This window comes from Gymnoscopelus microlampas (assembly GCF_963454915.1).
Source record: "Gymnoscopelus microlampas genome assembly, chromosome: 23".
Lineage (NCBI taxonomy): Eukaryota > Metazoa > Chordata > Actinopteri > Myctophiformes > Myctophidae > Gymnoscopelus > Gymnoscopelus microlampas.
The window spans coordinates 35,898,720-35,925,607 of record NC_139960.1 but is presented as its reverse complement, the minus strand read 5'-3'; the positions used below and the strand labels follow the sequence as shown (position 1 = coordinate 35,925,607).

The following is a 26,888-nucleotide window of genomic DNA, read 5'->3' as shown; positions in this document are numbered from 1 at the left end:
TACTCACCGATACCAGCATTTTGGGAAGTATCGGCAGCTTTTCCGATACTGGTATATCGGTATCGGAACAACTCTAGTGAAAAAGATTCTCGTGATGTCAGAATCTTCATTGCTGCGCACACACACCGGCAGTGGTGTAAAGTAACTAAGTACATTTACTGAAGTACTGTACTTAAGTACAACTTTGAGTTTTTTTTACTTTACTGGAGTATTTCCAATTTTCAGTACTTTTACTTCTACTCCACTACATCTCAGAGGCAAATATTGTACTTTTACTCCACCACAGTTATTTGAAAACTTTAGTTACTTTGTAGATTTAGATTATTATTACAAAACATACATTACTCACTTCAGCCCTATATACATTTTGGCCATTTGAAAATAGCCGATCTACAAGCTCACAATGTGTCACGATGCAATGCATTGTGAGCTTGTAGATCTTCTATTTTCAAAAGATTTGGGGGGTGGGGGGGGTGGGCTGGGGGTTTTGTGCGAGCCGGACCGCTTTGTAACGGCAAACACATTTTGAACCAGCAGATCTGACCAACAGTGCGTTGTCTCGGACGGTCAAACGGCTGAAGAGCTTTGCTCTAAAGGAGACGGGTTGACTTACAAGTGAGTAGAACAGTCGACTTCTAACAATTTTGTCACTGTATTGTGAAAAGAAAAGAAAAAAGAAAACGTGTCTCTCCCCAGAATGATGAGTTCAAACAAGGGGAAGCAGATAATTGTCCCACTAAAAGCTCTTCCAGTTGAACAGTAGTTTTTTGGAGTCATGCCAAATTCTTTAACCTGATGTGCTGGTGTTAGTATGATTGTACTGAATGGCATGCGTGAATAATGAAGCTAATCTTGGTGATAGGGGATGATATTTGCTTCCAACAGTGATATTGCATAATCTGCAACTAACAATGGTAACACTTGCTCATAAGGTAGCCGTAATTAACACTTAATTTATGATTACTTAATACATTATTTAAGCGTTAATTAAGGGTCAATTAAGTGTTAATTAAGTATTCATTCATCTTGAATTCCTTGTAATTCATAATTAATTAACATCATTAGTTAAGCAACGTTACTTAATGCATGATTTAAGCGTTAATTAAGCAGTAATTAAGCATTAATTCATCATGAATTCCTTGTAATTCTTCATTATTTAACAGCATTAGTTAAGCAAAGTTACTTAATACATGATTTAAGCGTTAACTTGGCATTAATTAAGCAGTAATTCATCATTAATTAACACCATTAGTTAAGCAAAGCTACTTAATACATGAATTACAAGGAGTTTTAATGCTTAATTAACGCTTAAATAATGTATTAAGTAATCATAAATTAAGCGTTAATTACGGGTACCTTATGAGCAAGTGTTACCCTAACAATCATAGAAGTGCATGACCTGTTCTGTTGTGATTCCTCTAACAGCTCTCAGACAGTAAAAGCTTTGTTCAAGCTCTGATTTATCAAAGCTTCATTCAGGCTCTGATCTACCAGAACTTAATTCAGGCTCTAGTCTAGATTTGTCAGAGCTTCATTCTTTCAAGCTCTGATTTTAGATTTATTAGAACTTCATTCAGGTTCTGATTTGTCAGAACATTTAGATTCTAATTGATCAGAACTTCATTCAAGCTCGTTTTTACTCACTAACTACTCATAAGCATGCATACTGTACTCTTGATTGATAACTCGTCATGCATTTTCTGCTCTTATTTCTTTAGATTAATTTCTGTCTCTCTCACTAATAAAAGAAAACGGTATCAGTCAGTTTCAATATGAGTCAATATCAGTCATAGTGGTGTTTGATCTTATCATCGCTCTCCACTGAGAAGTGTGGCTTTTATTTTGATCTACTGTTTTGAATGGTGCATTTATATAGCGCCTTTATCCAAAGCGCTTTACATTGTGCATTACATTCACAATGTACTCTAATACCACTTGAGCCCTATATACTTTGTTGTACAACAAATAGCGAAAATGGCCAATGTTTCGACACATTGTAAGGTTGTAGATCTGCGATTTTCGCAACAAAAAAAAGAAGGAAAACCCCTGAAAAAATGAATTTGGTAGAACCTTAGGGTGATTTATGCAGCTACCTGGGCATGATGGAAGTCCAATTATCTTTATCTTTTACTTCGGTTCTCCCTGAGCATAGGTAACCAGGCTTTCTTTTTTACCCTGAACATGACACCAGAAGTAATGATTCCATTCACTCTCATTGTGTGAAGAAAAGAGTCTCAACATCACACTTTTAGCAAATATACCATTGTGAGCACAATACAAAATGATAGGTCACCAATATTTCTGTAACACAATCACTTACACCGCTGCCAGCAGGCAAAATAGCCTGAAAAGAATTACTGTTAAAAAAATCTGCTTTGTTTGTGTGTTATGTTCTAATGCACACGCAACACAAATGGATGATCGACTGTATTTGAACTTACACTATGGACACTTGGGTTTTACAACCCAATGTTCAACATGCAGTAGGAATAGCTTTATCCTGGTACAAAGCTTTGTTTCTTCAGTGTTCTGGCACAAATCTCAACTGTCACAGTTGTAAGATGCTTGAAATGCCTTCACTCTCTCTCCTTAAAACATGGCTTAGAGTTACATCCTGTTGGGGCATTGAGATCTCGTGTGTCCACATTCCAGCAGCACAAGTCACGTTCAATTCATCTTAACCTGTAGCTTGTGGCTGCTGCTTTGAAAAAGGAAGGCTTTGTAATGTACTATGCAAATTGTTAATAAAGTATTCAACCAATCCATCAATCAAAATGCACTTCTGCTGTCAACTAGAGCCTGACTGATGCCAGATTTTAATTATACAATAAATAAAGAAATCAAGAAAATATGAAATACACACAAACTGAGCATTTTATTTAACCACTTTTAAGCCCCATTTAAAAAAAAAATCACACCCTGTGTGAAAGAGTGGTGCCTTTGATGAGCCCCGTATTGTCATCACCCGTGTTGTCATCAATGTTTGTTTATTGGACAGACATACATACATACATACATACGGACAAAGTCACGTATAGGAGTGGTTGGCACCACTCAAAAATCACACCCTGGCCTGTGTAGAGAGAGTGGTGCCTTTGATGAGCCCCGTATTGATGTTGTCATCAATGTTTGTTTATTGGACATACATACGGACGGACACACAGACAAAGTCAGATATAGGAGTGGTTGGCACCACTCAAAAAGTCATACATAAATAGCCGCACTGTGTCACATTGCAAGCTTGCAGATCTGCTATTTTTGAATATATAAAAAAAAGCAAGAAACCGGACACATAATTGCAGATACTGATGTTCTCAAAGTCAAATAATGTCAGATATATCGGCCGGGCTCTACTGTCAACGTGCAGCCTCTGCTCAGTGGCCTTAGGATCATATTCATTCATATTCATGGTGCTTAGTGTTACGTCGTGGCGGCGCAATCTGATTTACTACTGGTCTCGCATGAATTCGAATTGGAAGGGGACCTTATCATTCAAGACCCCTTACAGTGGTCACTTGAGGGAGGACAGACGAACAATCAATTCAATTCAATTCAAAGGGCTTTATTGGCATGAGAAAACATACGTTTACATTGCCAAAGCAAAAAGCACAATACAACAATACAGCAATACAATCAAAACAAAAAATGTACATTTGAAAGTCAGAATCTTCAATAGATCAATTTCTATGTACCAAGATCACTGGGTGCAGGTATAGTGCAGGAATATACACAATGATTAGTCTTTAGGGTGGTTGTGTTCCGTTCGATATCCTTCAATCCCTCCATTTACTAACGCCTGGTCGTGAACTCCGCCTTCAGCCCCCCCCCGACTCCCATCCTAAAGTTAGCTAATTGAATATGAAACGTAATGGTGACTTTTGAGCCTGTGTGTGTGATTGAAGAACGTCTGGGGCTGTTAATGAAGTGCATCATGGTCAAAGTGGAGGTTGTGCACATGACCGTCCTGACTGAGGCACACGGTCATGTGTCTGCGTGGCGAGGGGGAGGGCAGTGGCGGACCGAGGTCGAGACGAGTCCCACTCGACCTTGATTTCATCTCCTGTAGTGGAAACCTTGTATGTGTTCATGGTCCAAAACCTTTACTCTACCATGTGTTCCAGTGGATCCAGTGTAGTTACTATTTAGTCACGAGCTGTGGTTAATACTTTTCATTTGGTTAAATATTTATAAAACGCACAGACAGACGTAACCACTTTCAGCCTGGCCTCCCTATTTTGGGGATGTCATTAATTTTCAATGATACTGGCTGATCTAAAAACTCTCAACGTGACGTGATGCGACACACCGTGAACTTGTAGATCGGCTATTATCACTGCTTTGGTGCGACACTGTTATATGATTTTAAGTGTAAATAAAAATATATTAAGAAAATATGGAGATGCAAGGTTTCTGCCTGACAGTGAAGATTTACAATACAAGCTACTTGTCCTCCACTTGAATCACATTTGGACTTGATTGTTATTATTTGAGCACAGAGCTGGTCTCCCTGAGTGTCTGTTCTTGAATTATCCTTGATAATCAAGTTGCATCAGTGACTCAGCATGTGTGTGTCGACAGGGAAGGACAGCTGGTCTTGTGGAATTTAAAGTTTGTGATTTGGGCCCAGTGGTTAGCCCTGTTGTCTCACAGCAGCAAGGTCTCTGGTTCGAACGCCGTCAGTGATGTCCTTTTCTGTGCGGAGTTTGCATGTTTTCCCCGTGTTGCGTTGGGTTTTTGTCCGGCTACTCCGGTTTCCTCGCACACCAAAAGACATGCATGCCAGGTACAGTGCATACTCCTGCCAGCGTCCAATGCACTGGCATTACAAGTGGAGTTGGTACCCCAGCGCTGCACAGTGGCAGCTCTGCTCCTTAGGAAGGGTTGAGGGTTGAATGTAGAGGACACATTTCCCCAAGTGGACAATGAAGTCAAATCAAATGAAGGGCCCCATTTTCGCCGGTGCCTTACCCATTATCCCTAAACTTATTTGCCATTTGTTTCTTATTTTTAAAAAACTTTTTAAATAGTTCAAACTCACAACGTGACTGTAGATCGGCTAGTTGAACTATTTGAAAATGTTTTTAAAATGGTAAAAAATGGCAAAGAAGTTTAGGGATAATGGGTAAAGCACTGGCGAAAATGGGGCTCTAAATCATGATTAAGGAATTACTAAGTCGATTCATTTTATGTTCAGGTATGTGCCAGTCACAGGTGTGTGAGTGGCACCTGAGCATGGGTCCAGCGATTACCAACAGAAGCATATTGGGGAATTTTGGCAAATGTTTTGGTTTTGTGTTTAGCTTTGTTGCGCATTCCACAATTACAAGTTATACCGCGTTGTAAAGGTGACTAATCAATGATAAAAATGATATAAAATACAATACCAATTGGTATTTTTGAAGGGGAGAAATAATCAACCCAAGTTTCCAAACTTTTTGTGAGGACTTTATATAATCTTTCTGACATTTGTCAGAGATGTGAGACATATGAGACATGACTGGAATCTGGTTCAAACTCGGGTCGTTAATGACTCACAAGCCGGAGCATGTGATCCGTGCACTAATGACTGATGACACCAAGCATCAAGTTGTAAGTTCAAAAGCCTGTGCAATAGAGTTACAGCCATTTCCAGCCACTGCAATAGAGTTACAGCCATTTCCAGCCACTGCATGTGTACATTCTTTTCATTTAATGGGATTTGTGAACTCTTAACTGTCAAAAAGTCAAACATTCGATTGCTTGATCACCACAAAAACATTCACTTCACATTCCATAACCACTTAAACCCTATACTTTGTTGACTGGAGTCCCTAAGGGGTCTACCCCCCCCCCCCTTCACCAGCGGCTATTTAAAAATAATTCAAATAGCCGATCTACAAGCTCACAAAATAATAAAACATGGCTAAATAGATAAGGGGTAAGGTGGCGCGCTAGATAGGGCCCCAAATCTCACAATGTGATGTGTTGTGCATAGACTGTAACTATTTCCATAAATAAATGATTTTTACAAGCCTATGTAGATTGAGTTTACTTGCATGAACTGATTGTGGGCAGGTAGAGAATTCAATGCCCTCAGGATGTTGAGACTGAAAGTGAGCAGTGGTGGAAAGTGATTAAGTACATTTATCAGAAGTACTGTACTTAAGTACAATTTTGTGGTAGGCCTATTTTAGTGGAGTATTTACAATTTTCAATACTTTTACTTCTACTCCACTACATCTCTGATGAAAATATTGTACTTTTACTCCACTACAATTATTTGAAAACTTAAGTTACAAGTTACTTTTTAGATTTATATTTGTTATTACTAAACATTCATTAACCACTTAAGGTGTGTATATATATATTTTGTCTATTTGAAAATAGCCGATGCAACGCATTGTGCGCTTGCAGAGCTGCCATTTTCAAAAGATTTTTATACATTTTTAACTTGTGAAATGGGACATTCTGTACAATGACTACTTTTACTTTTGGTACTTTTAAGTATTTTGATGGCAATACTTTTGTACTTTTACTCAAGTACATTTTGAATACAGGACTTTCACTTGTAACAGAGTATATCTACATTGCACTATTGATGCTTTTACTTAAGTAAAACATGTGAGTACTTCTTCCACCACTGGACGTGACATGCTGACATTACAGGGTTATCTTCTATGAAACAGAACTCTGGAAAACCTGCGTCTTTTTTTTTTTAAAACCTTCAAATTGTAACAAGAGTCCAGAACTTGGTTGTGTGGGATGGAATGTTATACTGTACAGTCACAACCAGGGATATTCAGTTCTATGCCTTGAGCAGAAATAGATTCATGTTTTCCACAGTACAGTAGGTTGCATGCATAACAAAAACACATAAGACACTGGTAAGCAGCAGGCGGCCCGTAGATCAGAACTGGCCCGCCAGCAATAAGATCTGGCCTGTAAAGTATTTAAAATAATTCACAATATCTTGGTCCCACATATTGGCTATAATGTCTAAATAGAGAATCTACCCACACCTGAATAACGCTCATTATACTCAAGGTTCAAGCGTGTGCTTTATTGTTACATCTTGTGTACAGGTACATAAGAGTAAAACTTATTTTTGTTTGGCTTCCTTCAGACAATGCAGCATCATAGCTGCAATGATAACAATAATAATAATAATAACACCATAAAAATATGTTTTTTAAAAGAGTGCAAAAAACATCAACTTATGTACAGTAGTTAACATGCATATAATCTTGGTATATACACCAACTGCATTTTTTCAGTAGCTGCCACCTAACTTTATGTAAACTATCTTTATGTAAACAAACACACAGTATCTTCTATATACAGCAGATTAGGTAGGAACAGTTCTAGCATACTCTTATCCAGGTTGAGAGTGAACAAAGCATAGTTCTCTTTCCATTCATCTTGGAATGCTTTCTTTGTCTTCACTGTCATCTTTCTTCTTTAGACTAGCTGGATGACAATTTTAATTTGCTTTAAAAATATCTAATATATCCAAGAAGAGACTTTGAACATTGAAAAAGCTGTTTAATTGTCTGTCTCTACTCTTTTTTTTCACTTCATCAACTAAATGCAAAATGATTACACTAGCATTTATATCCGTAGCTGATGACATAGGCAGTTCTATTATAAGGTGGTCTGTCGCAAGTTCCAGTTCTTAAATTAGCCATTGATTATGTTCTGGCACACCCATCTAATGGCTTACAAAAAAAAGGCCAAACTTACTTGCTGACATAAGACATACAGCATACAAATAAACAAATACAGGAATTACAGGAACACTACAGGGTTGTCTGAGAGCTAGTATACTGTATTGACCGACTTTGTCTGTCTGTGGGATTCTGGACCACGCCCTTAGCGTAGCATCATGCATTTGTCTACATTTAACATTCAAATGGAGACCACATTCAAACGTCACCTAGCCAGTGTTTTTCTTAGGAGGATTTAAAGGTAGGGTAAGTGATTTGCGTTGGTTAAAATAATTGTTAAATAGCTCTATATTCTGATAGTACTCATTGCTATAGAGTGTTTTTTCATTATTAGGAGTCTCCTTGTCTCTCCACCTCTTTATTAAACAGAAAATGCATTTTCGTTTCAGTTTCAGTTTCATTTCCAATTTTATCCAACCAGGACAGAGAACTCAAACAGGATACAGATTAAACAAGTGAAATTGGAAGTGATGACACTAAGAAATGAGCATGCAAAATTGGAACTGGAACACTATACAAATTAAGCTTAAAAATGGGTACTTTCTCCTGATTGGCTGAGATTTTGACACCTACCGAAAAATGTATTTTCTGTTTATTAAAGAGCTGGAGAGACAAGGAGACATCTGTTACTGAACAAACACTCTATAGCAATGGTTACTATCAGAATATAGTATTCTAACCTTTTAACAAAATACTTTTTGTTTTAACCAAAAAATATCACTTACCCTACCTTTAAGGCTGTAAGTGGAGTATGAGGTTTGCATGGTTAGATCTAACTTGGCCAGTAATTTATCTCTTAAAGTCTCTTAAATAACCACTCATCAAACGAGATGTTTGTGTATGCCTGTAATCTCGGCTGCTTTCCATGATTACATATGCTTACAGTCCACCAGGGTATTTCATGCAGCTGCTCATAAATAATATATATACATACAGTACAGACGACAACGGAAAGTAGTTTGAGAGTTGGACGTGATGCAGTCTTTCTGTATGATCCTGTTGTCCAACTCAGTTGTGTGTTGGTAGGACATGAGTTAACCCTTTAAGACCGGGCAAGCATCTGTCATTTTAGATTGTAACCACTTTAACCATTATCTTATACTTTGACTGTAAAAAAAATGCTGATATACAAGCTCATTACTATTGCAAAATCATGAAAATTTGTGCAAATCTTTGAATATACTCAAATTGTTGCTTTTGGGGATTCTACAAATGTCTTCTAAATGCTATTTTTGAATAGGCAAAGTATAAAATATGGTTAAAGTGGTTACAATGATTATGAAGCTATATTAACACATTTTGCTGAGGACCCCCTGGTATCCCCCCAAGGACCCCTGGGGTGCTCAGGCCCCACTTTGAGAACCAATGCTTTAGGGTGTGTCTGTGCTGGAGGACTGATAGTTCAGTGGCTAGGTGCTGAGGGTTTTGTGGTGGGGCCACAACTGCTGGCAGATGTTTTTGTGTGCCTCCGAGTTCGTCTCGTCCCCCCCGGCCCTGACCGACTGTGTTGATGTTTTTGCGGGTGTCTGGACTGTGGGTAGCGGAGCTAAACAGACAGGTCTCCGCCCTCCATCCGTTCCCGTCGTTTGCTGGGGATTTATTTCAGGCCCTTTGCTTCTCCCGTCCCACACCCACCCACACTGGGGATGGAAGAGATGAGAGTGCTCTGTAAGAGGATAGGGCTCGCTGCTTTCTTCTAAACGCCACTCTCTCAGCTAACTCCCACTCTTGCACTGCATTAATATACGGAGTGTTGAAGTAATTTAACCTGGAGTAGTGTAAACCCTTTTTGGGCGGTGCAACCGCCCCTATATGTGAGGTTTGGACATCCACCCATTGCTCCCCCCCCAACCCTGTGCTGTGATTGGCCACCATTGTACCCCCCTAACCCTGCACCGTGATTGGCCACCATTGTACACTGGTTGACTCTATTCAGTACTGTGATTGGCTAGTGAAACACATGACACATGTGAAGTCCTATAAATAGGACTGTGCACTTAAAAAAACACATTTATGGGTTGTTTAAGTGAATCACCAACTGTGATGACCACTGTGACCACACCGCCCACTTCACACTGGGTGTGATTTTTTTTTTTTACACTAATCTATGTTAAATGAACCACTTAAAGGGATAGTTCACCCCCAAAATTACCTTTTTCCCCATTGATTAGTCACCCCATGGAGACTTGAATTCATGGATATTTGGTTTTGCCGCATTCCTAAGCCAATAATTTGATGATCGGCAGCGGTTCCGGTAGGAGACACAGTCTCCTTTGTGTCTCTTATCGGAACGGCTGCCTACCGGTCTGCTGGTCATAATATTTCCTTAGGAATGCGGCAAAAAATAAAAAATACCTTTTTTATGAATTCAAGTCTCCATGTGGTGACTTATCGATCTAAAAAAGGTATTTTTTTGGGTGAGCTATCTATTTAAGCCCTATTTAGCAAAAATAGCCGATCTACAAGTACACATGTCACATCGCGATGCGTCGTGAGCTAGTAGAGCTGCTTTTTTTTTTTACTATAATAATGGCATGGCCAAAATGGGGACGTCAGGTTAAACACTTGAAGAATAAGTTTTATTTGTCACTAACTTGTACAGGTACAAGCGTGTATATTCTGCATAGACTTTGCTAACAACATCAATATACCATAAACAAGGTAAGGGATAATACCGGATAATTAAATGGAAAGGACAAGAAAAACAACATAAAATACTTATAATACATATAACTTATGTTATGTTGATAATAAAAGAAACGTGTGAAAAATGTGTAAGCAGGACGCTTCGGCTTTTGTGGTAAATTTTAGAGCGGCTAGGCCACATTACTTAACTTGTTCTTTTCCAGCCAGCCCACACCCCACCACCACCACCACCACCACCACCTCACACCCACCCATCCGGTGACGTACAAAGCCCTCCTTATTCACTCCTCTTTATCTTCTCTCTCGCTCTCTCACTCTCTCCCCCCTGTCTGTTTTCTCGCCCATCTGCCAAACCACCAGACACATACAGCTGCCAGTGTGACGCGCACACATCATGCCTCCGTCTAGCTCTCATGCTGCCTCCTGTTGTAGCGCTGCTCTTGTTTAAACAGCCAGAGAGAGCTGAACAATCCTCCCAGGAGCACAGGCCATTATCGTAACCCCATCAGGATGTGTCTCCAGGCTCTCAGCTAACCTTTTTTGTTATAGTTTTATTTTCCTTGCATCTTGTGAATCGGGATTTTAGAAAAATCGTCGTTTTCGGGCTGCAAAGCCCAGGCCTAAATGAAGCTGTTGACTTGATTTGTAATGTCAAAATACAGTATATACAGAGGGAAAGTACGGTATAAGATATTGCAGTTAAACAGTTTATTTGGTCTCCTCACTTTTGTGTCGGCACACATCCGCAGATCTTGCAGAACTTGACTGAAAATCAGCTTATTACACAATCCATCAGAACTCACACGAGTCTGTTTTGCTGTAGAGATTGCTACTAATCTTTCAAGATTAGGCTGTCACTTTTGGGATGATTGGCAGAATTTTTCCCAAGACTATTTAAAATGGTATACAAAAAGGCTCAGATTTCAAATGTGTTTAAAGGTAGCAGCTCCATTTATATGTGCAGTAGGTCTATATGTCAGAGGTTCACTCGGTACAGATAGTGCGGGAAACACAATGATTAGTTGGCAGTACTAAACTACACAAAAAGGTTGTTGGATATCAGGGTGAGCTTTCAACCATTCATAGGAAAATTATGATTTTCGTTTTGAACCTTTCCACTCCTCTTATCCATTTAGCCTACATTTCTGCATCTGTTGCCAGGTGTCCATCAATTATTAACATCCCATGATTGCGTAACGCTAATGCGACGACGATAACCTTTTGGTTGCCAAGCCAACAATGTAAGGCTCATACAGATTCTAGTTTAGTTTAAATACTTTCACGGCTTTGTCCTCGGATAACGTTGTCAGTTGATCACAGTGTGGTTTGCCTATGTCCCAGACTGTCATTTTAGCCTGTGTTTAAAGAAAGAAAGAACAGCATGGTGTCATTGCAAATATTGACGCAAGGTGGCCTTAGCTGTAGTAGGGGTTTAGAGGGGGAAATGGAACGTTGCCGGTTCACCCCCCGGTCTGCCCGGTCTGTGTTGAAGTTGAACTTCTCCCCGGGCCCTGTATTAATGGCACGTAATAGTTAGGACAGAGAATGGAGAATAGAAGGCAGAGGAAACATTTCTAATGTGTGCAGATGTACTGTAACAAAGACCCCAATAGCAACTAAAGGGGGGCCTGTATTACTATTTCTTTATTAAATGACACAATTGACTTTGTTTTGTTACAACGCCAGGTGCTGGTAAACCTTTTGAGCAGTGATCTCTGACCTTCCACTGCGTTTTTGTCTTTCAGTGATTTCCTGATCCTGCCCGGCTTCATCGACTTTACCTCCGACGAAGTGGTGAGTGTTTCCATGTCCGAGGAGGGATAAGGACGGAGGAATTTCGCCCGACGGTTTTATTTCTTTTCTTAAGATGTTATGATATCCTAGGAGGAGTGGTACAGTAGAGAAATTCCACTCCATAACGGGTCCGCCACAGTTAAAACCCCCCGCCCCGTCCTTGCTCTAAATCACGTATTTTAGTAGTTTTTTTTGTTTTTTTGGAAGAGTCTGATGTTAACAAATCGAGTCCCAGAGGTTTTTTAACCTTTCCTTACCATGTACGCTGATCATTTTAGAGCTGCAGAAGCCACCACGAGGACCCGGATGTGAACAAAGGATGTCTGGGCGATGGCCGAGGGTCCCGTCTAACGACTGGAACAATAATATTTCTAACGCGATCCCCCATTGCAGAGTGATCGCCCGTCGAAAATGGCTATGTTTTCACCACTGTAAAAAAAGTATGGAGATATGGACCTTTTTCTCCTAATCCTATCATTGAAGCGGACGGAAGTTACGTTTTTTGGGCTCACGTCACATCCGTCCATTCCATTTTAAAGGAACCTAGGATAATTCCTAAGTTGCGTTAGAACGCCCCTTGTGGGGGGAAAAAAAAGAAGAATATAAATATATATAAAAAGATTTTTATATATATATATATATATATATATATATATACGTTTTTGGCACTCAACTTAATAGTGTTAGAACAGTATGCAACGTGTCTGTCTTGAATGTCCCTCACCGTAAGTCGCACTTTTGCGACACTTCCGGTCGGGCGCCGTAAGCACGACTTACGGTGGAGTGCATAGAAATAAAAACTATTAAAATATGCGATTTAGAGCAAGGACCATAGGCGGGGTTTTTTAACTGCGCCAGATCCGTTATGGAGTTTTGAAATTTCTGTACTGTACTACCACTCCTAGGATATTAGAACATCGTAAGAAAGGTAATAAAACCGTCGGGCGAAATTGTCCTTTAAACATAAGGACAGTGTCCACTTCTATTTTCATGAGTGCTGTGTTCAGTTTCAGAATTATTATCAGAACCACTTTTTGGATGGGAACTAGGACAATATGCTTATTTAGATCATTGGTTCTCAAAGTGGGGTCCGGGGACCCCCAGGGGTCCTGGGGGCGGGGGGTGCCAGGGGGTCCCCAGCAAATTAAGTTAATAAAGCATCACAATCATTTTAACCCCTTTATCCATATTTCATACTTTGGCTATTCAAAAATAGCAGATATACAAGTGGACATAGTGTGCCACACTCTGAGCTTATACATCTGCCATTTGTGATAAATCTTGAAAATGTGTACAAATCTTTAAATATATATATATATATATATATATATATTGTTTTAAGGCGAATATTTTTTAACACAAACCTTTGCTTCTGGGGCTCCCTGACACAACATATTTTCAGGTGGGGGTCCGTGGCCACATACATATCAATTTTGGGGGTCCTTGACATGAAAAAGTTTGAGCACCACTGATATAGAAAGAATTTACAAGACTTTTGTAGAATCTGTCTCCCTTTAATGGGTTAAGACTCACCCATTCACTCACCAGCGGGGGAGGAAACCATGCAAGTTACACAACCTGCTCATGTGGAGCGGTCTAGTGGTTCAGTGTCTTGCTCAAGGACACTTGAAACATGATGCCAGTTGGAGCCCGGGGTATCGAACCAGGGACATTTGGGTTCACAGATGGCTGCTCCAACCTCTTTGAGTCACTTCATAATCATAAGCTTCATTACAGTCTGTCTGTACACATACATGTACACAAACCACCTCACATTCATTTTTAGAATCGCAGCTTTCACTGAAATCGTTTAATTTAGTTTTGTTGGCCTCTTAACCACTTAAGCCCCTACATCAGGGGCCTTCAGCGTTTTTCAGGTCAAGGACCCCCTAGCTGAGAGACAGATGAAGCAGGGACCCCCCCACTACATATATGTGTATTCATGTCAATGTGTGTTTTCAGAAAACACACATTAAACCCTCAATACTTTGTATTGAGGGTTTAATGTGACCGTTGGCTCTGTACTCTTGTTTTCCCTCTACACTAAACCTCTTTGCTGATAATAGCAGATCTACAAGCTCACAACACCTCGCAGCGTGAGGCGTTATGAGCTGTTTTCGGCTAATGTTCACTCAGAATAGGGATGCTAGGGTTCAAGTGGTTAGTGTAAGAAAATAAATCCCTATCACACAAAGATTTGTCGGCCCCCCTGTAGTAACTCTGTGGACCCCCTAGGGGTCCCGGACCCCCTGTTGAAAACCCCCTGCCCTACATACTTCATCGTATGACGAATACATATTTTTGCGTGGAATAACGAGCCTAAAATAGGGACGCCATGTTGAAAGTGCTTAAACCCTCAGCAACATCATGTCTCCCCTCCTGTGGTCACTGGTCATGCTATTTTCATCAACATGGCCTCCCACCACCGGCTGTTTTCCTCTCTCTGGTTGGTCGGTTGCTCTCCCCCCCACCGACACCCTTCTTGCAGAGGACGGCGGTAGTTAATCTCAGGCATTAGGTGAAATCCCCCCTCTTCTGCTTTGTCCATCTCAGGGGTTTTAATCTAATTGATATCTCTAATCTCCACCCTATTTTGCGCCGAGTCGAGCTGGATTCCCTCGTTAATGTAGACGACCGTTGTTAGGGGCTATTTCAGCCCCAGCACTACATTTATAACGATAACTATAAAGACATAGTTATAAAAATAGTATGCTGACAAAGACCTATATAGTTCTCATTAATGTTAGTGCTTGGTATGCACTGTCAACGGCCCTTAAGTCTCTCTGTCCTGCCGTGTTGTCACAGGCTCGGATGTCTCCTGTAGTTCCAAGCTCCGCTGTCCTATTTTCCCTCTAGACAGGAAGTCTGTTCAGGCATGACTGACTCTACTGCTTCCATGTTTGTTCAAGTTAACGAATGGAAAAAGCGGGCACGACGACGTGGAACGCACAAAATGAGACGTTTTGTTCGGTGAAGTCATGCTAGCAAGACAACATACTCCCATAAATAGGAGTTTGAAACACCGGGAAAGTTATGCTTACGTCAATAGAAAAAACACAATGCAATATCATGATATAATATTTGGTTGTCTACAAGTGTGCAATTGAAAAATTATTCACCCAAAGTAATCATAAGTTACGTTACCAAGGCGTTGTGAGCTTGTAGATCTGCTATTTTCACAATATTTATCTCTGGAACCGAGTCCAACTAAATGTAATGCTCGTCCTCCTACAATTCCAAGGGTTTGTCAGGGTTTGGGGTCTCCAGTTAAAATACGATTATTTTGGGGGGTTCCCAGTTTAATTATGATTATTTTGGGGGGTTCCCAGTTCAATTATGATTATTTTTGGGGGGTTCCCAGTTCAAATATGATCATTTTGGGGCGGTCGCGGTCTAAAAAGGTTGAGAACCACTGGTCTAGACCTGTACATAGGGGACATGTTGAGGTGTTAGAGATGTGCTTGGTGAGGTGAGGTGATAGATTCTTTGGGATGGTGGAGTTCCCGAGGTGGGGGTCCTGCTCCCGGTAGAATTTGGCAGGTTGGTGCCATCGTAGTCACTGACATGGTGAATCTGTGTCTCTTCCTTTCCCTCCTTCGATGAGACCTTGAGAAACCCAGACAGCCTCTGTAGCAGCGGTTCTCGAATTCCTTGAGGGGGACCCTTACAGCAATGGTTCTCAAAGTGGTGTCCGGGGACCCTCGGGGGTCCTTGGGGAGGTTCCCCAGCTGAATTTGTTAACATAGCATCACGATCATTTTAACCACTTCAACCTTTGATACTTTGGCTATTCAACAATAGCAGATCTACAAGGTCATAGCGCGGCGATATGCTATTTTTCAATAATCTGAAAATCGTTGAATCCTTTTTTATTTTTAAGCGAACATTTTTTATACAAATCTTTCCTTCTGGGGGTCCCTGGCACAACATATTTTCAGATGGGGGTCTGCCGGCAAATATATATCAATTTGGGGGTCCTTCACATGAAAAGGTTTGAGAACTACTGCCTTACAGGTCTGTAACTCTAAGGGTGTACACATTTGTACACATTTCTGTACTCTCAAGATTTATGGAGGTCCTTGAAATAAAAAAAGTTCCACTGAACCACTGCTCTATAGTTTACATCTGTGGCAGATAAGGAGCGAAGGTTCCCATGTACATCTGTTAATTCCCCCCAGCATGCCTAGCTCTCCAGTGGCAAGTATTGTTGTGGGAATCGGCCAAATGAGTTAAGTTTACCTTTGAGATACCAGTGGTGGTAGAAGTACTTGCATGTTTTACTTAAAGGTAGGGTAGGGTCTTTGGTTAAAATAAATGTTAAATAGCTCTATATTCTGATAGTACTCATTGCTATATAGTGTTTGTTAAATAACAGGAGTGTCTCTCCAGCTCTTTATTAAACATGAAATGCATTTTCAGGTCAGGATACCAATTTTATGCAATCAGGATGGAGAACTCAGACAGGATACAGATTAAACGACTGAAATTGGAAGTGATGACACAAAGAAATGAGCAGACAAAATTGGAACTGGAACACTATAAAAAATTAAGCCGATAAATGGGTACTCTCTCCTGATTGGCTGAAAATGTGTCGCCTACCTGAACATTTATTTTCTGTTTATTAAAGAGCTGGAGAGACAAGGAGACCCCTGTGACTGAACAAACACTCTATAGCAATGATTACTATCAGAATATAGCGCTTAAACCGTAACCAAAAAATATCACTTACACTTAAGTCTGGTATTTCAAATTGACGTGAGTAAAAGTACAAAAGTATTGTCATCAAAATGTACTTAAAGTTCCAAAAGTAAAAGTAGTCATTATGCACAACGTCCCATTTCACAAGTTCAATGTATACAAATCTTTTAAAAAAAGGTGTTCCCCTCAACATGGAACCAGGAAGCTACGTTAGGGGAACCAACTGCGCTTAGGAGCGCTGACAATAAAATGGATAATATGAGAGAAATATTCTATGACCGGTTGGATAATGAAGCGGTTAGCCAAGAGGCGCGCCGACTCAGCAGACCTTGAGGCAGAGGAGGCGCGCGCGAGTGCCCGCGCCGACCGGCCGATGGTCTGCTAGTCGAATCAGCACCGTCTGAGTTGTAAACCGATAAGGGGAGAATAGATCTTTTCATGGGTTTCTATCCACGACACTCTGTCATTAGCGGGCATATATTTTGTGTGTGTGTGTGTATATATATATATATATATATATATATATATATATGGCTGTGGTTAATGTATGGTTTGTAATAATAATCAAAATCTACAAAGTAACTAAAGTTTTATAATAACTGTAGTGGAGTAAAAAGTACAATATTTGCCTCCAAGGTGTAGTGGAGTAAAAGTACAGAAAGTTAGAAAATGTTAAGTAAATGTAAAGAAACAGTAAAGTAAATATACCTCAACATTTACTTGAGTAAATGTTCTTACTTTACGCCACTGTGGGAATAGCTGAATCCCCCCGCCCTTTTTTGAGCTTTAGTTTCGTGTCCTCAAGAAAAGATTTTTTTTATTCCACTACTGCATGACTTTGAGGTCATGCCCTTTTTTAGTGTAATTGGAACCGACTGGATCCATTACTGTAGATCAATGTTTGTTGCTTTAGTCTGCCCTCTAGTGGATCATAATGACCTTAGCAGCTGGAGCATAGACCAACTCCAACTCCGTACACCACAGATGAAGCTGTCACTGGTGATTAGAGTTAATGCTTTATTACAGCAGGGGTCTTCAACAGGGGGTCCGGGAGTCGGGACCCCTAGGGGGTCCTCAGAGCTACTATAGGGGGTCTGCCAATTTTATGAGTGATAGGAACTTATTTTTACATTAACCACTTGAACCCTAGAATTCCTTTGCTAAGTGGAACATTAGCCGAAAATAGCCGATCTACACAAGCGCTGCGAGGCGTTGTGAGCTTGTAGATCGGCTATTTTCAGCAAAGAGGTATAGGTGTAGAGGGGGGGAAAAAAAGAAAAAAAGTTTAACCTGAAACACAATTCTATACAATATAGAGGGGGTCCCACTCCCTGCTTCATCTCTCTCTCTCAGCTAGGGGGTCCTTGGCCTGAAAAATGTTGAAGACTTATATTATTGTTACACAACATAACAAATTACAAGGATGACAAATATAGATATGACTTTGCATGTGTAAAATAAAACATGTTTTATGGACTTCAATCTCCTTTTTTTTAATCTCTCAGGACCTGACCTCGGCCCTGACCAGGAAAATCACCCTGAAGACCCCGCTCATCTCCTCGCCCATGGACACGGTCACAGAGTCGGCAATGGCCATCGCCATGGCGGTAAGACAATGCTTCTATGACAGCGATTCCCAACCTGTGTGTCATGTCATGGTGTTTCTTCTTTAAAAGTTAGTTCCATTGATCCAAGCTGGAACACAACAGATTGATTGATCTTTCAAATAAACATGCTCTGAACCCTCCCGTCTGACCACTTAACTCATTCAGTGCCAGATGTTCAAAGACGTTCAAGTATGCCCTGTGAAACCACTGTTTTTACATAATTGACTAATCACAATTATGTTTCCATAATCGTTTCCATTTTGAAAAATTTTCACATATTTTTAAATGTAAAAAAAGCAGAAATGGCAGATTTACAAGCTTTTAGATCAGCTATTTTTAGATGTATAAAATAATTTCTTTGTATATTTAAGTTTTGTCATATCTGCCCTGTGACATTTTTGAGGCAAACTGAAAATTGTATTCATATGTTCCAATGTTCAACGCCAAACACACAATTACATCGTTAATCGTCATTATTTGAGTGACATTTAATCATCAACGTAAATTTGTAATCGTGACAGCCCTAACTGTTCTATGATAACAATACCTATGAAAATGAAGAGGGGGGAAAAACAAGCTCTAAACTGTTTATCTGTTTACTTGGCAGCTGATGGGAGGAATTGGTATAATTCATCATAACTGTACACCAGAGTCCCAAGCCAACGAGGTCCGCAAAGTCAAGGTGAGACCAGATTGTGGTTACTTTCTATAACTCTGTTTCTCTCTCTCCCTCTACCGCTCTCTCCTTCTCTTGCCCCTCTCTTATTTTTACGTAAAGCAAAATGACGGGATAAGATGTACTGTAGACGTTGCTGTGAGTTGTTTTTCCGTAACCACTATGGCTATTTTCGAGATTTTGTGTAGAGGGAAAAAGTTATTTATAACAAAAGTTGTTTTTTATATTATGCTTAACTGGTATATTTTTCACACGAGTGAGTGTCTGCCCCTGACTCTCGTCAAAATGAAGCAGTCACCGGAAATGTATTTATTTTTGTATTTTCAAGTTAATGTATACCGTTTATGACAACAAGAAAGGGCTCAGAACCTGTTTTTCTAGGTTCACAAAGACACAGTGTTACTCCGTCTGACCTTCTCTATACTTCTCCGCCAACACTCTCAAGGCAAACTGTGCGTCTGTAGTGCTCTTCCTTGTCATAAACCCACACTGCTGTGTTCCAAAATAACCATGACGCTAGAACACACATGGACAACATACGGCACAGGGACCAGACCTGGCCCTTTGACCATCTCGATCCGGCCCTCGAAGTCCTCAAAGAAAAACTAAATGATCCACCAAAAATCTACATCTTAAAATGTAGCATTTTATGTAATGGTTTTGAGGGAAATTAATTCCAATGAATGCATTCCATGTTCACATCGTATGTGCTCGAATGTTAAATGATTATCATGTGACAGTGAAACGGTCTGCCTTGAGTCCATATTTATAACGCATATAATGCAATATTTTTGATAATGTAAGTGATATAGTACAATAAAATAAAAACAATCTAATAGTTGGCCCTATTGTATTGTCCGCCATGTCTACCAAATGTATCAGTTTTAACAGAATTCAGCACCATGTGTTTCAAGTTTCAATCCAACTGTCCAATGTGTGGCCCTTCACTCACTTTATCAAAGTCAGTATGGCCCACCCCTGCTCTAGAACCCTGCAGCACTGGAGCGGTACTTCCCTTGATTTCTTTTTCAAACTGAATCCTGGGAAACGCAGTTCTAACAAGACAGCGGAGCTGGCGCCCCAAAAAGACTTAACTGAAAGGAATGTTGGCACTGTGTGACTTTTAACGTGGCTTAATCTTCTGTCACCCAGAGGTTCGAACAAGGCTTCATCACCGATCCCCTGGTGATGAGTCCGCGCCACACCATCGGAGACGTGGTCGAAGCCAAGGTCCGACACGGCTTCTCGGGCATCCCTGTCACCGAGACGGGCAAGATGGGCAGCAAGCTGGTTGGCATCGTCACTTCCAGAGATATCGACTTCCTCTCTGAGAAGGACCACAGCAGACCTCTGGTGGAGGTGTGTTTGTGTGTGTGCGTACCTTTTGTATGTGTGTGTGCATTGTATAACATTAATTAATTTGATTTAAAAATAACACTGCCACTGGCAGTATACATTAAGAATCACAGAGGATGTCCAAGAGCTTATTTCCATTGTGGTCCTCCAGTATTAATACTTACATCACAAGATAAACAGACAACACGGCAAGCATGAATGAAGGGAATGTCTTTATGTCAATATGCTGATATTTTCCATGTCATAACAAGCTATGCCACTTTGTAACAATTTCTGTCGTCACTTTAAACGTATTCTGTGAAACATGTCATTTCTGACTTGTAAGCAGATTATTCCACTGTACTACAGCATTATAGAGACTTCCTTTTTTGCCCATTAGGCTTGTTAAGGCTTGTAAAAGGTATTGAGCACACATAAGTGGTTAGGGTGCTGCATACCATATGGTTACAAAATACCCTGATCAGCGAGTCTCCGGTTTGAATTCCTTGGCCATTTGCTGCGTCGTTCCTATACTCCCCCCCCCCCCCCACAGTTCCTGTCTCTCTCCACTATCTATGTCAAATTAAGGCTTAAACATATCCCCAAAAGAACTTTAAATGATATGAAGTTTGTAGTCTGTAATGTTACCTCTTATGAAGTGCTGATGATCCTGAACATGTTGTTAATGTCCCATGCAGGCCATGACCAAACGAGACGAGCTTGTGGTCGCAACGGCTGGCGTAACGCTGAAAGAGGCTAATGACATTCTGCAACGCAGCAAAAAAGGTAGCAGCGGCTCGGCTACGTTAAACATAATGTACTTCCTGGATTGACTGTATTCACGTGACAGCCATTTTGCTCATACACACACCATTTTGTTTTTTAATGGAGATGTACTGATACCATTTTTTTCCCTTTACGGGTCCATTTGGTTCTATTTGTACATTTCAGAGTTATGGGTGTCCTTGAAATTCAAAAGTTTGAGAACCACTGATTTTAGGAATACGTATAATTGACATTAATTATTGTTAAAGTGCAGCTACAAGTTAGTAAAATAATAATGTAAATAGTACAGTAGGAGTATAATGCAGTGGTTCAACATCAACTGAATCATTAAAAATTCCAAATAATTGATTGACTGTAAATGAAATATCATGTGATAAATGACATGGTATTGGAATGGCATAGACTGACATACATACCGATACCAGCATTTTAGGCAGTATCTGCAGCTTTTCCAATACTGGTATTGGTATTGTAACAATTTTTTAAGAGCAAAATGCCTGGGGTTTGTAAAACAGTCACACAGCAGTGGGGAAACCCCTCAGCGTATGAACACGATGGAACGGCGTGTGCATTACAAAGGGTTGTCTCTTTCTCTCTGTGTGTGAACAGGCAAGCTGCCCATTGTGAACGACAGTGACGAGCTGGTGGCCATCATCGCCAGGACAGACCTGAAGAAGAACAGAGACTACCCGCTGGCGTCCAAAGACTCCCGCAAACAGCTGCTGTGTGGCGCCGCCATCGGAACCAGAGAGGACGACAAGTACAGGCTGGACCTGCTGGTACAAGGCGGAGTGGACATGGTTGTACTGGTGGGTTATTATTATTTTTTCATGAAAACTGCCCGTGTTTCAGAAAGAATCTCTGTGCATGCTGCCACGCCTGAAAACGCATTATGCCATTTGACAGGCATTGGACAACAACATCCATGAAGCATTGATGCATTCAAATTAAAATCTTTGTGATGACAAACATACATATTCACCAATATGTAAAAAAAACAAAAACATTTCAGCAGCTTGTTAAACTTGTACCATGTGCTTAAGCCTAAGCAGTGCAGTTTGCCCTCAGTTAGACCATTTGTTTACTGCGATATCCTCATTCAAATGAGGATATGAAAGATATTAATGAAACCAAATCTCCTGCCTCGTCCTAGTTTGTCCTAGTTTGCTGAGAGCACTCATTCCTAACAGTGTTGTTTTGACTTTCCAGGACTCTTCACAAGGCAACTCGGTGTATCAGATCAACATGATTCATTACATTAAACAGAAATACCCAGAACTGCAAGTTGTGGGAGGGAATGGTGAGTTTATGAATTCTCCTCTAGTGCTTCTTTTTGTACTAGTGGGTTGTTTTGCTCCTTCTGTTTTATTTTCGATATAATAAATGACAAGCCTTTTATGGTGCTTTCCCACTGTGTGATACCAGTTTTTCTATGATGTAGATTAGAAGTACCTGGTACGTTGACTTCTTTGTTATCACCTCTGTTGAGGTTCCAAGCGGGTTGAGGTGATACCATAAGGTGACGTGAAAACACTGCAGATTACCGATTGGTCACGATGGACTCCCCTATACTCCATGGAGGCTCCAAATTACTATAGTCTGTTACAAACTTTTAAACTAGACACATTGTAAATGTGAAATTATTGAATATTGAGTCACTGCATGGTTATCAGAAATGCTTTGTTGAACTGCACAAGTGAGATGGAGATGATCCTCCTTTTTTCCCTTTACACCAAATATCTTGATGTTTCCTCTCCTTCGAATGTTCGCCCCCCAGAGTAGGGTGACGCTATGGTTCATGTGGTTCATGCGCTTTAATTCCTTTGTGTGCGCTTGTTCCTGTCTGCAGTGGTTACAGCGGCCCAGGCCAAGAACCTGATCGATGCCGGTGCCGATGCTCTCAGAGTGGGGATGGGCTGTGGATCCATCTGCATCACACAGGAAGGTAGGTACCCGACATCCGCTCTGATGAACACAACATTCTTTTACTTTGGACAGAATTATGCACAGGGAGTACAAATGGAGCTGAACTGATTTGAGTACATAAAATTACCAACTGCAATACAACTGACTAAATGTTATGTGCCATCAAGTCTTCAAATGCAAAAAAAAGGTAGAACAACTGATGAAGTTCTTTGGCTATTTTTGCATTTGAAGACTTGAGCAGGAGGATTTTCTTCTGCGCTCTGCCCTTAGTCTTCTCTGACTCACCTTTTGTTTTGTAGGAAGTGGCCTAATGCGTATCAAACTAAGGGGGTCCTTGACATTTGTAATGTTCGAGAACCACTGCTTTACGTATTTAACCTGGCTGTTAGAAGCTGCTGTACATTGCAGCTGACAGGTTATCGGTTGCTAACAGTAGCAAACGGCACAAAAACACATTATCTCTATGTGAACTATGGTGAGTTTATGAATTCTACACCACTGTATCCACTACGTATCCACTACACCACTGTATCCACTATGTGTGAATGGTGATGGCTGATGCATTTTCTGTCCGCACTATAGTCATGGCATGCGGGCGGCCCCAGGGTACCTCGGTGTATAAGGTGGCAGAGTACGCCAGGCGTTTCGGTGTGCCGGTCATCGCAGACGGTGGCATCCAGACTGTCGGGCATGTAGTGAAGGCGCTTTCCCTTGGGGCATCAACAGGTGAGGTTTAAAGAGCCATGTGACATGCAAACTTTGATTCTTGTTATATTGTTGTTTTAAATCCTAAAGGGTAGCTTTGTCAGAATTTTCCCATTAAGGTCTATTGTTCTGTTATAAAGACAACAATCTAAAGCCAGCCTTGATGTCATGTAGATTGGCAGAGCTTAGCAACAATCCATAGCATATCTACAAGCTCATGCTGCGCTATGTATGTGCTTGTAGATCTGCTATTTTTGAATAGCCAAAGAAATCTAAAATTACAGAGATGCGTTCCTGGATTGAATGGGTTAAGTCATGTTATGTTTAAGTGGTTCGGCAGTAATCATTCTCCTTTCACCTCCTGCTCCAGTGATGATGGGATCGTTGCTAGCGGCGACCACGGAAGCACCGGGGGAGTACTTCTTCTCAGACGGCGTGCGTCTGAAGAAGTACCGTGGGATGGGCTCTCTGGACGCCATGGAGAAGAGCACCAGCAGCCAGAAACGCTACTTCAGGTACTGAGGAGGCTGGAGGCGGTTGTTATTGTAAGCTGTGGACTGTTTGTTTGTTGAGTTTTCCAGCACTTTTGAGTGGATCTGGGACTTAGTTTGTGGCCAGCCTGTGATGTCAGTTATCTATGACACATCTATACCGTAGGACTCAACATTTGGGAAAGGTTTCACCCCGTTCAGACCATCTCGGCAGATTCAAGATTAGCATTATAAAATGTGTACAATTTTTCGAAATGTATAAAACACTAGATGTCCAGCCTGAAAATCTATTAGCGCTGATCATGCGAACCTTGGCCAATCAAATGTGGATAGAGATTTGTGGATGTATAGATTTCTGGCATCAAATGGGAATGAAGACCCACACAGTTCTATATGTACCTTGGGGCGTAAACAGAAGTTCCCTGTGGCCTCCTCTGCATGTCTGTGATTGGCTGATGTTTGTCCACAGTGAGGGTGACAAGGTGAAGGTCGCCCAGGGAGTGTCCGGCTCCGTCCAGGACAAGGGATCCATCCACAAGTTTATCCCCTACCTGATAGCCGGTATCCAACATGGCTGCCAGGACATTGGAGCCAAGAGCCTCTCTGTGCTCCGGTGAGTAGCGTTTCCTCTGTTGTAATGAGGCTGTCTATCTGTCTCTGTGTGTAATGCAGCTCAATATTGTGCCTGCAATTTGTCCACCGGAGGGCGCTGAAAATGCCAAAACACATTCAGCCTGAACAGGGCTCCAGGTGAACTTTGCAGCAGCACATGATTTTGTCCCACTCTTTGTTGTTGTTGTAGTGCATGGTATATCATTTAGCAGTGGTGGGAAGTAATTTAGTACATTTACTGTACTGTACTTTAGTACAGTACAGTGCTTTACTTGAGTATTTCCAATTTCCAATACTTTTACTTCTACTCAACTGCATCTCAGAGGCAAATATTGTACTTTTACTCCACTACAATTATTTGAAAACTTTAATTACTAGTTACTTTGTAGATTTTGATTATTATTACAAAACATACATTAACCACTTAAGCCCTATATACATTTCGGCCATTTGAAAATAGCCGATCTACAGATCAGCTATTTTCAGAAGGTTTTTTTATACATTTGAAAACTTTAAATGAGACATTCTGCATACTGAGTACTTTTACTTTTGGTACGTGAAGTGTATTTTGATGCCAATACTTTTGTACTTTTACTCAAGTACATGTTTAATTCCAGACTTTTACTTGTAACAGAGTATTTCTATATTGCAGTATTGATACTTTTACTTAAGCGAAACATTTGAGTACTTTTTCCACCACTGTAATTTAGTTTAGTTGATTTGCACAATATAAAGGGTAAATTTATAAACATAAGAAATAAATAGTAGTTACCAGAGTAGGAAATGAAGGAAGCCCACAGGCAGGACGATTCCTTGTTAAATGAGTACAATAACAAACTGGTATAAATTCATAGACATTTGTAATCACTCACACTCAAGAAAAATCAAAAAGTCACACACGCAACCAATATGCACTCCTCTCTCGCTTGTCGTGTTGGTTATGATGTTGATGAGTTTGCGGCGGTAAACTGAGCATCATTTTGTCTCCTCAGTGCCATGATGTATTCTGGAGAATTGAAGTTTGAGAAGAGGACCATGTCTGCACAGGTGGAAGGAGGCGTACACGGCCTGCACTCGTAAGTATCGTTCACTACACTGTACCGTACAATGGACTCGCACGATGTAGATGTAGACAACCACGCTGACTTAATCACATTAAGACCTGAGGCCGATTCTACAAAATGTCTTCTAAATAAACAGTTTTCTGAAAACTGAAAAACGTATGTTGCTACATCAGTGGTGCTCAAAAGCTTTCTTGTCAAGGACCACCCAAATTATATGTATTTGGATGCGGACCGAAATATTTCCCATCTCAAAATGTTTTGTTCCAGGGACCCCCAGAAGCAAAGATTTGAGTAAAAAAAAAAAAGATTTTGATTTTTCAAAAATAGCAGATCTACATGAGCTTGTATATCTGTTATTTCTGAATAGCCAAAGTATAAAACAACGGTTAAAATCTAAAATCACACGGATGCTTTCCCCATTTTAATGGGTTAACCACATCAACCCTTGTGTCCCTATTTTGGGCATGTCATTATAGGCGAAAACTCTCCAAAATTGCCTAGGCCTCTATGCTGAATCCATACACATTACATGCTTGGTGTTGCACAGCGGGAAATAGCAGATCTACAAGCTCACAACGTGTTCACATCGTGCCTTGTTGTGCCACGTTGTGAGCTTAAGTAGTAGTATTAGCGTAGAGCACAACTTTCTGGTAGTGACATCATCAAACACCCCAAAAAAATGTCTCCTCTTGTCTCTTTCTGTCTCTCTTGTCATAGATATGCATATGTCCCATGTAAGTATCATGCACATACTGTGTAAACATTGTGAAGGTTTAAACTTTACCCTCCTTCTCAATTATTTGACTTCCCTGGTTTTGAGTTTCGTGTAAGTGGGAACGTAGAGT

General features: G+C 40.6%; 1 protein-coding gene across 7 annotated transcripts in view; it reads left to right on the top strand.

Moving 5' to 3' along the window:
• Positions 1-26,888, top strand: part of impdh1b (IMP (inosine 5'-monophosphate) dehydrogenase 1b) — a gene marked incomplete at its 3' end in the record, with an annotated part of 36,658 nt that overhangs the window by 5,398 nt on the left and 4,372 nt on the right. For 5 of the 7 annotated variants that reach the window (XR_014600219.1, XR_014600220.1, XR_014600221.1 and 2 more), the window contains exons 3-15: positions 538-615; positions 12,095-12,143; positions 18,347-18,448; positions 19,056-19,130; positions 20,277-20,483; positions 21,158-21,245; positions 21,855-22,054; positions 22,455-22,545; positions 23,095-23,190; positions 23,754-23,897; positions 24,247-24,391; positions 24,837-24,980; positions 25,972-26,055. Coding sequence is in view for 3 of the 7 variants with exons in the window: in XM_084049969.1 (XP_083906095.1) it covers positions 538-615; positions 12,095-12,143; positions 18,347-18,448; positions 19,056-19,130; positions 20,277-20,483; positions 21,158-21,245; positions 21,855-22,054; positions 22,455-22,545; positions 23,095-23,190; positions 23,754-23,897; positions 24,247-24,391; positions 24,837-24,980; positions 25,972-26,055 (1,503 nt within the window). Of the gene's footprint in view, positions 1-537; positions 616-12,094; positions 12,144-18,346; positions 18,449-19,055; positions 19,131-20,276; positions 20,484-21,157; positions 21,246-21,854; positions 22,055-22,454; positions 22,546-23,094; positions 23,191-23,753; positions 23,898-24,246; positions 24,392-24,836; positions 24,981-25,971; positions 26,060-26,888 lie in introns of those variants that run through there. The other 2 variants (XM_084049970.1, XM_084049971.1) reach the window with 2 other exon arrangements.